This window comes from Belonocnema kinseyi, chromosome 7 (assembly GCF_010883055.1).
Source record: "Belonocnema kinseyi isolate 2016_QV_RU_SX_M_011 chromosome 7, B_treatae_v1, whole genome shotgun sequence".
NCBI lineage: Eukaryota > Metazoa > Arthropoda > Insecta > Hymenoptera > Cynipidae > Belonocnema > Belonocnema kinseyi.
In genome coordinates, this window is record NC_046663.1 from 75266486 (window position 1) to 75281119 (window position 14634).

At 30.5% G+C, this 14634-nt stretch overlaps 1 protein-coding gene across 3 annotated transcripts in view; it reads left to right on the top strand.

Annotated features, from left to right (window-relative positions):
• LOC117177351 (ATP-binding cassette sub-family A member 12) overlaps positions 1-14634 on the top strand; it is a 147276-nt gene that overhangs the window by 104013 nt on the left and 28629 nt on the right. For all 3 annotated transcript variants that reach the window (XM_033367980.1, XM_033367981.1, XM_033367982.1), the window contains one exon: positions 13634-13877. In XM_033367980.1, coding sequence (XP_033223871.1) covers positions 13634-13877 — 244 coding nt within the window. The remainder of the gene's footprint in view (positions 1-13633; positions 13878-14634) is intronic.

The window sequence follows — 14634 nt, forward strand, 5'->3', positions numbered from 1 at the left end:
TTTTGAAAATTAAAATTCGAAAACTTTTTCTAAAGCCTCCAGGGGACTTCGTTTTCGCACGAAAAAATTTTATGTGCCCTTATTGCATCCGGACCCACAATTTTAGATGTTTTTCCTTGCGCTTTGCTTGCCATTTACTTGTTAATATTTCACTCATAATTTTAATTTGCAACTTTTTTGCTAACATTGATTAGATTTTTTTAGGTATATCAGGGAAAGCCTGAAGGAGGAAGAGAATTTTCAAGAGTATCTGAATTAAATTAATTAAATTATATGTACATACATTTAAATGAAAATAATTATTAAATGGTTTTTATGTTTTGAACACATTAATTAATTATAAAGCGATTCTGCTTAATTATAGATTTTATAGAATTAGTTAAGAGCTTATAATTATTTAAATGTAAACAAAGCCAAATTAAAATTTAAAAATCTGCCCGCTACGCGGGAACATTCTCTCCGCGCGCTGCGTGCGCGGCTCGCTTCGCTCACAAGTTTGAGCGCGCCTATGGCGCGCAACTGTTTGTTCTCGCGCTTCGCGCTCGATGTTGTATTTATCTCGCGCTTGGCGCTCGATTATGTATTTACATCGCGCTACGCGCTCGGTCTTTATATTTTCGCACATTCTTGCGTAAACATTTTTTAATTAAGACTCAAAACATTCACCACTATAATTTTGTAATCGTGAATTCTCTTTCGTTAAAAGAGAGTGTAAATTATTTGTTAAATTAGTGCAATCGCACTCCGCACTTGGTCTTTGCATTTCTTCCGCATTCGGGCACAGACCTTTTAAAATCAAAGTTGAACGTGAACGTTTCTTATTTTGCTTTAAATTGTATTTCCTTGTTTTTATAATTTTTGATTTTTAATGTTGTTTTTTACGATTAAATAATAACTACTGCGCATCTGCATAGGGTCTAATACAGGAACCTATATAGGGTTCTATATAGGAGCCTATGTCCTCTTTCGTCTTGTCTGTGCTTTTTCAAAAATTAATTTTTTTTTATTTTTAATCTTATTATTTACGCAAAAAAATCTACTCGTCCTATCGAAAAATTATTGATAATAAATTGATAGATCTTTTTAGGCAAACAACTTTTGTCTGTTAATTTTAGTGTATACCTTGCGTCTTTTTTTCAAAAAAATTTAACATTTTTATTTTGAATGTTATTTTTTACGACTAAAGCAAAAACTACGTGTCCTATCAAAAATTATAGCTCTTTTTTAGATAAACAAGTTTTGTCTCATTTTTTTCATAACTTGTGTCGAAAAGTGATTCATTATGAATTTGTAGTTTTTTCCAGTGCGTGTAATTTGAGCTTTTTCATTTTTTTCGTATCTTGCATAGTTAAACCAAAAAATGGAATTTGTGGATTTTTGATTTTTTTGCAGGATCAAATTTGGAATTTCAAATTTTTCGACGAAATTAAAAAAATTGTTATCATGATCTTGTAGGGATTTCGAAAAGCAACGTTTTTCTTCTCTTGACTTTTTTTCGTATCATGCGTTGTTTGGCTTAAAATGTTCATTTTAATTTGTTTTTTTTTGGGGGGGATTTTGAAAATGCTCTAACTCTGGTAATTTTTTATTTTTCAAAAAAGTCATTGGGATAAATTGTTTAACTTTTTGAATACTATAAATAACCATACAGAGAATTTTGGAATTGTCAAAAAAGTGGTCTAAAAAATATTCAAAATGTGCCCACTTTTTGAATTTTCATCCAAAATGGTTGGCTAACGAACTTGACCTTTAGTTTAGGACACTAACCGAGAGTGCCAAAGGCAATCTAATATATTAATTTTTTCGAAAGTTATCGTGTTCACAGACAGGCATACAGACAGACATACAGACGGACAGGCATACAGATGAGATTTAGACAAACATACACATTCGTAACAACCTGTTTTTCGGTTTCAGAGGACATTTGACAAAAACTGGGCGGGGGGGGTCAAATTTTACACAAATCTAATACCTTCTCTGATGAGAATGTAAAAAATGTACAAAGTGAGAATTATGGAAATTTTTCAATGAAAATAATTTCTTAATGCCTTAAGTTATTTGAATTTTCAATGTAAAATATTTGTTTTATAGCTATTTTTGTTTTAAATGATTGAATATTTATTCATTAATTCTGTTGGAACTTGAATTTTCTGGAATTATTTCAAAAGCAATATAAATATTCAGAAATTAAAGTTCATGTTTAAAAAAAAAATATAACGTAGATATAATTTTATTTTTTCAATGAAAATAATTGCTTGAAGGTTTTTATGTGGTGAACTATTTCATTAATGTTTAGCTGATTAACTTTGACCACAATATTGAATTACATAAAGATTAAATTTAAGACGTTTTAAATGAAGTAACATAAATTGATTATTTAGTTTAAGATTACGTAATCGAATATAAGCTATTACTTTTACAATACAAGTTTATTTTTTATTTAGAATACCTCTATTAGAATTCTGCATGTGTACTACTTATATTCTACTCTTTCGAATTACGTAGTATAAACAATAGTAACAATAATTCTAAAAATGAACAATCTTTCAGGGCTTCCGTTTTCTCTTGCCATAAAAATCATTTTCCAGAATATTGAAAACAATTTTTGTTTTTTACTGTCCTTTTTCAGGATTACCCGTTTGGCTCTGCCCTACTCACTGGCTTTCCCTTAATTTTCTAAGTTCTTCATGCACATTACTCCCTGTCCACCCTGTCCATTACAATCTCAAATGCATCTTACACACTCATCCGCACTCAACTGTCCCTCTTCCTCTCCTGTACATCGCCCTATTACATGTGCTCATGACTCCATTTCGTATTCATATACTCTACATAAATTCTCCTCTTTATCCATCCAATACCTGCATGCTCTCACTCCTTCTCCCATTCTAAACAGTACAAATCTACTCCATTTTTCTTCCTTTTTTATTTTTGCAGATATTTTGGTTCCATCAACCCTTTGACCATCATATACCATCTATTGTACCTCGAATCTATAATCTTTCTCCATCTCTTTTCTCCTTGTTTTACTAATAGCTCTTACTCTAAGCCCTGCCACTCTATAACCTCTTCTCGTATATTACAAACCTTTCTAATTTTCTCCTTTCTTCCATCCATTTTGAATATCCTAAATTGCCTCTCGCCTCATTGTTCAGAATTTCCCCCAAACATTTTTGTTTTATTCTGTTTTCCTCTCTCGTTCTTAGCTTCTCTTCAAACCACCAGGCTCTCTTAATTTGTCTAGTAACCAATTTTTCCCTCCCTAATTCTTCCCTTAACATGCATCCTGGGCAACTCCAGGTAACCCCCATTACCCACCTCAGAAATCGCCCATGTATGCTCTCTACTGCCTTATGTTCCTTCCCACCCCAGATCTCCACTCCATAACACAGCACTGCCCAAACCAACGCATCAAAAAACCAGACCCTCATTCTCCAATCGTCCTTGAACCATCTCTTTCCTATACCTCATACTTGGCTCATCCCTTTACTTGCATATTCAATTCTTTTCCTCACCTGCAGCTCGTTTCCCCCTTCTGCCTCAAACCAAAAACCTAGGTAACAGAACACCTCCACAACTTCTACTTTTTGTCCGTTCATCTTCCAAACGTAATTTATTTTGCTTTTTCTATTTTTGAAACACATCACCTTTGTGTTATCTACTTTCACCGTCAAAATATTAAATTAAATAAAGATAAAAATTTATTTTAAAAAATTAACTAAAATAAATAAATTATTTATTCGACGGTTATATAATTAAATATTGGGTATAATTTGCATAATTTATTCTTTGTGTATACACTGGGTGTGTATACTGAAACATGAAACATACACTTCGAGAAGTATGACTGCATTTTTTCAAATTTTCTTACAACCTTAAAAACCTTGAAAATCCGCCTGTTCTCTAAAAGAATCAGTGTACACACCGTGTTTCGAAAAATATAGTGTTTACACGCAGGGTTAAAATTTATTTATATTGAAAAACCCCTATTTCAATTACATAATTTTTTTAAAGATTCTGATCTTGTAAAATGGATATCTGCATTCAATTTTTGATTTTATATGTAAATGTGTTTTAATTTCTTCCGAAATTAGTACAAACGGTTATTAACAAATCGAATTTTCAGAAATGAAAGTAAAAATTTTTAAAAATGTAGAACAGCAATAATTTCAATGTCTAAATGAAAATTATAGTTTAATGCTTTTCACGTCATGGTCAGATTAATTAATTGTTATCTGATGTTTTTCACAATATTAAATTACATGAAGATGGAATAGTAATTTTTTTAAATGAACTGGCATAAATCAATTATTTACTTTAAGTTTATGTAGTTAAATGTTAGCCATAATTTGTATAATTAACCTTTTGGAAATGTTTAAAATACCTCCTTTCCAATTACATTATTTTTGTAAACTTTTGCAATGTGAAATGAGGATCTGAATTCTGAGTTCGAAATGATGTGCAAATATATTTTATTTTTTCATGGAATAGTTTAAAATGTTGTAAGTAACTCAAATTTTTAGAAAAATGTATATTAAAAGTCACTTGAATGATTCACTGAAAATAATTCGTCAATGCTTTTTATGTTGATCAATTACTTATTCGCTGATTAGTTTTTTTACAATATTCAATAACATAAAAATTGAATTTTAATTTTTTTCTATTTAGCAACAAAAAGTAATTATTTTTCTTTAAGTGATGTGATTGAATATTTAATATAATTTGTATCATAAAAGTTTATTTATTTATAACCTATATCTATTACAATTATATGATTTTTTGAAATGCTTATGATGTTGTGGAATGAGTATCTGAATTCATTTTTCAGAATTGTATGCACATATTTTTTTTTAATTAGTGTAAGCGATTGATAATAATAAAAATGTTCAGAAATGAAACAAAAAAATTATGTTTCAAAAATTGGGTTAATGAAATTAAATGAACACAACAGTTAACGCGCACATGAGCGCGCACATTATAGTATAGTTTATCTTGAATATCTACGAATTTCAAAAATTTCTCTTGAATTTCCTGTCGTGTTTCTGTGGCTTTCTATGTCTCTTCTAACTAGGGTTTCATTCACACATTTTCACCATTCTTTCCTCGGCCTGCCTTTGGGCATACTGCCTTTTACTTTACCTTGATATACTTATTTTGTTAATCGTTCATTTGGCATTCTCTTAACATGCCCGAGTCATCTTAATCAATTTCTTTCCCATGTGTCTATTAGCGTCTCTTGTGCACCACATTTTTTGAGAATTATCTCGTTACTCACTTTGTCCATCAGAGTTTCCCCGCATATTATGCACAAGAATCTCATGTCAATTGCGTTAATTTAACTCTTATATTTTTCTGGATATGCCTATGTCTCGCTACCGTATAGTACATTCGGTACAAATATGGAATTATGTATTGCCATTTAAGCTTTATTTGATATATTTTTACTTTTGATAAGGGGCCCTGCTCTACCAATCACCTTCTTACCTTCGTTTATGCGTTTATATAACTCCTCATATATCTTCCCGTGCCTAATAAATAAGCTACCAAGGTATACTAATTTATTTACCTGTTCAATTCTCTCAACATTTAATATAATATTACATAGTGTTTTCTCACTATTGCCTTCGAACGCGATAGTTTTTGTTTTATTTGCCTTAAGTTAGAGGACAATGTCACTCAAATTCCCATTTATCCTTACACTCGCTTTGCTACCCATATATATATATATATATATATTGTTTTTCTAGCTTGTAGGAGCGATCCATTGACTCCATACTCTTTCAGGACTTCCCAAAGTTTACTTCTATGTACCTTGTCAAAAGCTTCTTCTTAGTCAACAAATGCACAGAAGAATTTTTTATCCTACTCTCAAACTTTTTTCTGTGATTTGCCTTAAGCTAAATCTTTGATCCGTACATGGCATTCCTTGCATAAACCCACTTTGGACTTCCCAAATCTTTTCTTCTGTTATTTTCATTTCCCTATTAATAAGTTTTTTTGAGTATATTCTACTTACAGTACATTGTTAGAAAAGATTCGTACAACGTCTTACCGAAGTGCGAAGTTGTAATGGTACTGTGCGATACTTTGGTGCGAAAAAACATTTCTTCTACTAAAATACACTTCTCCGGTGTAAAGTTGGTAAATTTACGAACTATCAACTTCCCAGTGTTGAAAATACTAACGAATCACACAGAGGAGATGTGAAAGTCTTAATCTAAACTTAAAGTTACATTGGAAAGTGTGAAATCAAACATTGAGACGGAGCGACAATATTACATTTCGATACGTGTGTGAGAGGTGATTATTTAGCGAATGAGACATTTTCCACAATAGCAAAGCGAGTGAGAAAAGTCTCATTCGCTAAAACTCACCTCTCACACAAATATCGAACAGTATTTAATACCATGAAAGGCGAAAAAATCTTGTTAAAGTTGATATTTTGAGGTTAGAGTGGTATAAACATACAATCGACACTATACGGTGCGAAAACTAACACCGATCAGTTGCTTTGCGCGCGCACGCGCAGTTAACTTGTGTAGGCTTGTGCGAGCTAAAGAAGTTAGAAGACAAATTTATAATTAAAAAGATAGTTTTTCAAGAAAAAAAAATGTCAACAAAATTGTTCAATTTTCATCTTTAGAAACGAATTTTAAACTGACACAATAAGCATGAAACCAAAAATGGACTAGTTAAATTTTCAGATAAAAAATGGAATTTTGAACAAAATAAATTAATTTTTAATAAAAAATGTTTACTTTTAACAAAAAATGGAACAATTAAATTTGCATTAAAAAAATTAATTTTGAATAAAAAAACAATTAAATCTACAACAAAATAGTACAATTTTCAACCAAAGAAATGAATTTACGCATAAAATGACTTCTTCCAAAAAAGACAAAATTGCAATAAAATACATGAATTTTCAACCACATAGTTGAATTTAAACTGAAAAATAATGTTTCACGGAAAAACTGAATAGTTACATTTTCAGTTAAAAACAATTATCAAACCCAAAAAATCAAAGTTTCAACAAAATATTTAAAATTTCAAGTAGAAAATCGAATTTGCAAACAAATAATTTAATTTTCAAACCAATAATTTCCTACAGAAAACAGAAATTAAAAATTTTATAAATAAATTTGAAAACAACAGAAGAACGAATTTTTAACAAAATAGATAAATTTTCAACGAAAAACGGTTACATTATCATTTTAAAAAATAAATTTACACCAAAAAAATTATCATCAAATTAGTTTAATTTCCAAAAAACTGCATGAACTTTCCTTCCAAAGAAAAAAAGTTTGATCCAAACATGTATTTTCAACCAAAGAAATGAATTTTTAAACAAGGAGAATACATTTCTACCAAAAAAGATTAATTTTTAACTGAGAATGGTCAATTTTCAGTATCAGAAAATATTTGTTCAACTAAAAAAATCGAATTTTCAACAAAACAGTTGAATTATCAACCGAAAATACAATTTTTAAACGAAAACAATTATTTCCTATTAAAAAAGATGAATTTACAACTAACAAAATTCTTTAAAAAAACGTTGACAAAATCGTTAAGTTTTCAACTTTAAAAATGAATATTAAAACTAGAAAATGAGTATTTAACGAAAAATAGAATAGGAACATTTTAAGATAAAAAATTTAATTTTATGCAAAATAGTTTAATTTTTGATGTAAAAAATGAATTTTCAACTGAAAAATATTTTGAATAAAAAAAAATCGAATTTACAACAGAATAGTTAAATTTTTTAACATATAGTTGAATTTTAAATTTAAAAAAAGAACATTTTTACCAACAATGGAATGGAATGAATTCTGAAAGAAAAATGAAAAAAGAACACAACATTTTTTTTATTATTTTGTAAAAATTTTAAAAGGGTGTTAAATAGTGTGTAGAAAATTTTTGCAATTTTGCCATGTTATATATAATTCTAGAAAAAAAACAAGTACTTAATTCTTATCTAGCCTTCTCGTGAAATTTTGTTGCACAATTTTGTTCAAAGTTGTTTAAAAAAATGTGCTTTCCAATTTGAGTAAGTTTAGGACATATTTAGAAATTTTGAAACGATTTAAAAATAACTAAAACTTATAACAATACGTTAAGAATTTTGTATGGTTTCACTGTCAACCATTTTATACCAAAATATAAGGAGTTTTATAAAAGAATACACTTTCAACCAAAGAAATTAATTTTTAATTAAAATAGATGAATTTATGACAAGAAGAATAATTTTCTACAAAAAACGATAAATTTTTTACTGAGGAAGGTCAATTTTCAAGCAAAAATAAAATAACATATTTTCAACAAAATTGTTGAATTTTCAAAAAAAAAAAAAATGATCAAACGAGGAGAATTATTTCCTATTAAAAAAAGATGAATTTTCAACTAAAAAAATAATTTAAAAAACATTCAACAAAATGGTTAAATTTTCAACTTTAAAAATAAATATTAAATCTAAAAAAAAAGTATTTAACCAAAAATAGAATAGTTACATTTTCAAATAAAAAATTTAATTTTTTTGCAAAATAGTTTCATTTTCGATGTAAGAAATGAGTTTTCAACTGAAAAATATTTTGAATAAAAAAAAATCTAGTTCACAACAGAATAGTTAAAATTTTAAACATATAGTTGCATTTTCAGTTAAAAAAGATACATTTTCACAAAAAATGGCACATGATTTTGCCCTAAACGTAAAGCAGATTACTATACACTTAAAAAATAAAAATTAGTAAGGCCAGAAATTCATACAGTTGTCTGTTAGAAAATCCTACAAATTTTTTAATAAAACTCCTTTCTACACCACCTTCAAAGAAAAATGTTCACAACATTTTTATCCAATGATAAGTCTATTATTGTACTTTAGGGAAAAATGTAAATCTTACATTAATTATGAATGTTTAATTGACGTCAGTTCCCATACTATTCACACTTGAGAATTGAGTAATTTCTTTTTCACAAGCAAAAAGTGTGAAACTCTTTGTTTATCGACTTTTATTATAATTTATTTATTTTACATATATATCTATTATATCTTATCAAAATCAAATACAAAAATCTTAAATTTTAAGTGCATTTTAATACTACAATTACTACATGTTTCCAATTTTTAGATATAATTTAACTAATTTTATATGTACTTAAAACAAATTTTTGTTTTAAATTGCATAGAACTTATTCTAAGTAAACAAATTATATCTTGAAGCAAACAGGGATGTATCTTCTTTTTGGATTTTTCCAAATTTATTTCATTACTTATTTTGATTAAAAATAATTGGATCTCTTGCGATTAAAAACAAGGAATCAGCCTGAGAAGAAATGTGCTGAAAGTAATTTAAAAAAAACATTCGAATTTTATTTTTAAAGACTGACAATTGTACACAATTTCCAAGGGCATCTTTTTTTCTTCTACAAGAATTTTTAGATTGTTCTGTTTTTTGAATAAGTTTATCCTACGTTCTGAAACTCTTCTAAAGTTTAAATTATTTTTGAATTTCATTAATTCTACTAAATATTTCTTGAATTTATTCAATTATTTACATTTTTTAAACTTTTTAATCATAGTGAATTGAAACATTTTGCTTTTAAAACCTTCAACACTCTTTTTCGAAATTTTAGGAAATCGTTTAATGTGTTTAAAAGTCGTCTTTAATTTTCTTTTAAAGTTCATTGTTCAAAATAAAAAATCATTAGAACTTTTCACACAAATATTAGGAAAATAATTTTTTTTTTTGTATTCTTGTCAGAACTTCTAACCTTCTTATCTTTACAAATTATTCAAATTTTTACTAATTTTTCAAAATTCTGTAAAATAAAAAAATTGCCTTTAAACTTTTTTAGATACTTTGATAGGTTAAACATTTTTTAAAATGTTTTGAAATGGCTTAAAATAATCTCCTGCAATTAATGTTTGGCAATAAGAAATTTACTTTAATTATTGCTAGGAACCTGAAATAATTTATTTTATTTCCGCGAAACCTTACAAAATTAAACAAGAAAAATCTTTACAAGTTTTATTTATTTTCAAATTGTTTCAAAATTCCTCAATATCTGTTAAACTCACGCAAATTTGAAAGCACATTTTGTAAACCAACATAAACTTGAAAAAAATTGTGCAACAAAATTGCGCAAGAAGGTTTAATAAGAATTAAGTTCCTTATATTTTTCTATAATGATATAACATAGCGAAATTGCATGAACTTTCATTCTCTTGACACCCTGCAAAATTTAGTTTACTTAAAAACTCCTCCTAATACCTGTGTGAAAAAAGTTTGCATGGCTCAAGCATGGCAAGACACTTGGAAATATCTGGCAGAAGCATGGATCACGGCTGAATGGCAACATGGCGCAAGCCTGGCTCCTCTCCGTTTCCCATGCTTAGGACACGCTAAACACATGAATATTCTTAAGAACATGTAAGTGTAAGAAAAAATTGGCCTGCGTTAACAATGAAAATCTCATGTTTGCCAATAGCCGACACGTTTCTAAATGGTAGGTTCGATACCCGGGTGCACCGCACCGGTTCGCGCTCCAGGTAGTGTAACACATTTTCTTTATAAAACTTTTAAAGAATTTAAATTGTTCCAATTGCCAAAATAACTACCATTAGTGAGTCGACAATCCGTGTGAATTTAGTCACGCACTAGGTAGCTTCGCACGTATTCCACGAGAATTTTTTTCAAAATTTAGATTGTTTGAACAACCACAATTACTAAAAATTGTCAGCCGACGATCCGGGTGCACCAGATAGAGCATCAGTTAGTATAATACGCATTCTACGAGAACTGTTTTAAAATTTAAACTTAACAATTTTTAAGTTCTCCTAGAATACGTACTATATTACATGGTGTTCGATCAAATGTACCCGGATCGTCGACTCGCAATTTTTAGTGATTTTGGGCTGTTGGAACAGTCTAAATTTTGAAAGAGTTCTCGTTAAATACGTACGAAGAACCTAGGGCGCGATCTGGTGCACCCGGGTCGTCGAGTGACCATTTGGTACTGTTTTCATTATTCGCAAAATATAAATTTTGAAAAATTTATCGTTGAATACATATTAAACGACGTCGTGTTCGACCTAGTGCACCCAGATCGTCGACTCAAAATTTCTAGTAATTTTGGCTGTTGGAACAAACTAAATTTTGAAAAAGTTCTCGCGGAATACGTACTAAGCTACCTAAGGCGTGACCTGGTGCATCCGGGTCGTCGACTCACCATTTGGAATTGTTTTAATCATTCAAAAAATATAAATTTAAAAAAAGTACTCGTAGAACACGTAATTAACTACCTGGTGCTCGACCTGGTGCACCCGGATGGTCGACTCACAATTTCTAGTAATTTTGGCTGTTGGAACAATCTAAAATTTGAAAAAGTTCTCGTGGAATACGTACTAAGCTACCTGAGGCGCGAACTGGTTCACTTGGATGGTCGCCTCACCATTTCGAATTGTTTTCATTATTCACAAAATTAAATTTTTTTTCAAGTTCTCGAAGAATACGTGCTAAACTACCTGGTGTGCGACACATTATATCATTTTTAATGCAAGCTCATTTTGTCTGACACTTATATGTTCTTAAGAATATTCATTTGTGGTTAGCGCGTCCTAAACATGGGAAACGGACAGGAGCAAAGCTTGCGCCATGCTGCCATTCAGCCGTGACCCTTGCTTTAGCCAGATATTTCCAAGTGTCTTGCCATGCTTGAGCTATGGAAACTTTTTTCACACGGGAGCCAGTTAGCCACCGAAAATGAATCGTGAAGTCGGGGGGCTCGGGTTCTTGCTCGTGCATTTTTGGCTCTACACGAGACTGGCATACGCAACATGTAACACCAGAATGATGCAAGAACTGTCAATAGTCGCACTGGCTGAGATGAAAAAGGTACGCTCTCACGTTCGACACCGAACTTTGCACCTATAGAGATATGGGATAACACGTTTCAGTTGAAGAGCGAAAAACATTTACTTATCGATGTGATTCAGCTACTTTTTTCTAACAGTGTACTTGATAAGCCTTACCGTTTTTTCAAGTTCTTAATTATATCTCTAACGTCAGTGACACAGACTTTCTCAATTGAGTTTTCTAACGCATCGTGTTGTATATCGCAGTTATGGTGTCCTATAGCTTTAGCTACGAATTTATCCCTAAAATAGTCTCTGAAACCATCTAATATCCCGTCTGCATCATTTAGCATTTCCCCAGTACTATTTCTCATGTTGACAAATTCTGTAGTTTTATTTCCCCGAATTTTTTTATGAAGCGCTTTCTTCTTTCCTTCAAAGTCGTTTTGTATTTTCTTCTCTTCGTCTGCTCTAATTTTACTTTTACTTTCCTTTATTGATCTTTTTGGTGTCCTCTTTTTTTGTCTGTAATCATTTATACGTCAATTCGTTTCCTCATCGCTAAGACCTGTGATGTTCAAAGTTCTCCTGTACGCTTCTTTCTTTGCTTTTTGGACACCTTGAATTTTATGATTCAACCACGCATCTCCAGACATTCTTCCTACAACCGCGGTACCACACACTTTGATCGCACATCTAAAAATTATTTCCCGGAACTTTGTCCATACGCCCTCTATATCTTTGTTTTTTATAAGCGCCTTCCAGGTCCTATTTATGCTTTCGATTATTTTATTTTGGAAATCTATTCGCACATTCCGTTTTTGCAGGTTCTCAATTTTGATTCACGTTTGTTTTACTTAACTTAAATTGTTTAAATTCTCTCTGACTTCTTACACTTCGGAAAAATATTCGTTGATTCGAAGAATATTTTTTGGAATCAGGGGAAAATATTAATTGGCTCTCGGTCCGGGAAAAGTTTCTTCGATTGAAAAAATTTGTTCTTTCGTAGTAATGTTTTACTTTTCCATGGAAAACTTTTCTTTAATCTAAAATGATTTTCTTCATTTTTAAGTTGTTCTTGTGTTAATGAAATCATTAGGTTAAAGAAACGCTTGATTTTATTCAACGAAGTTCTTTTCTTAGTGTCCCTAGCCAACTCCATCCTACTTTTCCATATACCTTAACCGTCTTTACCCCGTACCCTAATCGCGCTTATACCGTACTCTAGCCAACTTTACCCCGTGCTTTAGTTGGAAGGATGGGTTAGCAAGGGAAGTAAAGCGATGCACATCATAAGAAGGTGGGCCGCGTGGATAGGTGAGAGGAGCTGCGGCGGGATGTGCCGTGTGCACTCAGGCTTCACAAAGCAGAGAAGGAAACAGGAGAGACAAAATGGTTCGGAATCCACTGATATAGGTCCACCGTCAGCCCCAAAATCTGCATTAACTCCTAAGTTCACTGTACTTAATTAATGTCCTAATAGGCTATGAACCCTTATTTTGTAGCTCATATAGTATCTGTTTTGAAAAACTTTTTTATTTAAATTAGGCTGTGGCAATTCTAAAACTGAAGCTTACAAAATATCATATGACTGTTATCCCTATAGGTATTTAGGATTTTAGAAACGAATATTTTGTTGCATTAACATTAATAGTCCCCCCGGTATAAGTTTGGTTATATACTTGATAGAAAATTTTCTAACGGTCATAACCCTGATGATTTTATCAAAATGATATTTTTTACTGGCGGAATTTTAGGATTCAGAAACGTTTTATGTTTCAGGTTTGGCGAAGGTCACATAGTTCTCTTGAGGCTTAAACAGTCATTGTCACCGGATGACTTAAAGGAAGCAATTTCGAGACACATTCCAAAAGCTATCGTATGCTCAAGACAAGCAAGGACTGCGCGTCTTCTTATACCTCGAGGTCAGGAAATAGCTTTGAGTATCACATTTACTAAAGTCCGGAACCTTGCGGAAGATCTCCAGGTGACAGACTTCACTGTAACTCAAAGTTCCTTAGATCAGGTCAGTGTGACTTTTATCTTTTTCTTTATACAACAAAGTTAGAAAAATAGTCATGCATTTTATATTTTACATTGCTAATCATTTCACCCTTTTCGTTTAAACATTTTAATTGTTAATGAACTAAGCAACTATTTGAAGTAACTGCAGAATCATTTGCGGCATTAAATGAAAAATCGGAAAATAATGTGAAACTTGATTTGTCAACTAATTACAGGAATCATTGATTGATATAAAATTTATTCATTACTCGAATGTCTTTATTTAATGTTATCCGCTTGATTATTCATACAAAAGTTATAATTTTCCACTTTCAATAAATAGTATGCACAAGAAAATGCAGTTTCGAATTCAAGAATTATATCAAATATATAAACGGCCAAGAAAGTTATTATTTTTTTATAGAATTTAATATAACATTAATAGAGGGATATTTAAAAAGTTAGTTAAAATTTCCCTCGTTTTCAATGTCCACAGTCTTTATTTCAGAGGACTTAAAATTAGTTATTTGTTCCTCAATCATATTTTCTCTTAAACTTCCTTCGCTAAGCCTTAAGGCTTAAAACTTTTAAAGCTCCCCAGTGATCAGAAAGTAAGTGAAGCTTTGAAGATTCATGCAAGTGAGCACATTGATTGATTGAATTTCACTTTAATTTTATGTTGAAGCTTACCGGTTTTCAAATTCTATATGACTTGCCTAAGAAAAACAATATTGTAGTATTTTTTCAACTTTATTTAATTTCAAATTTTATTATTACTA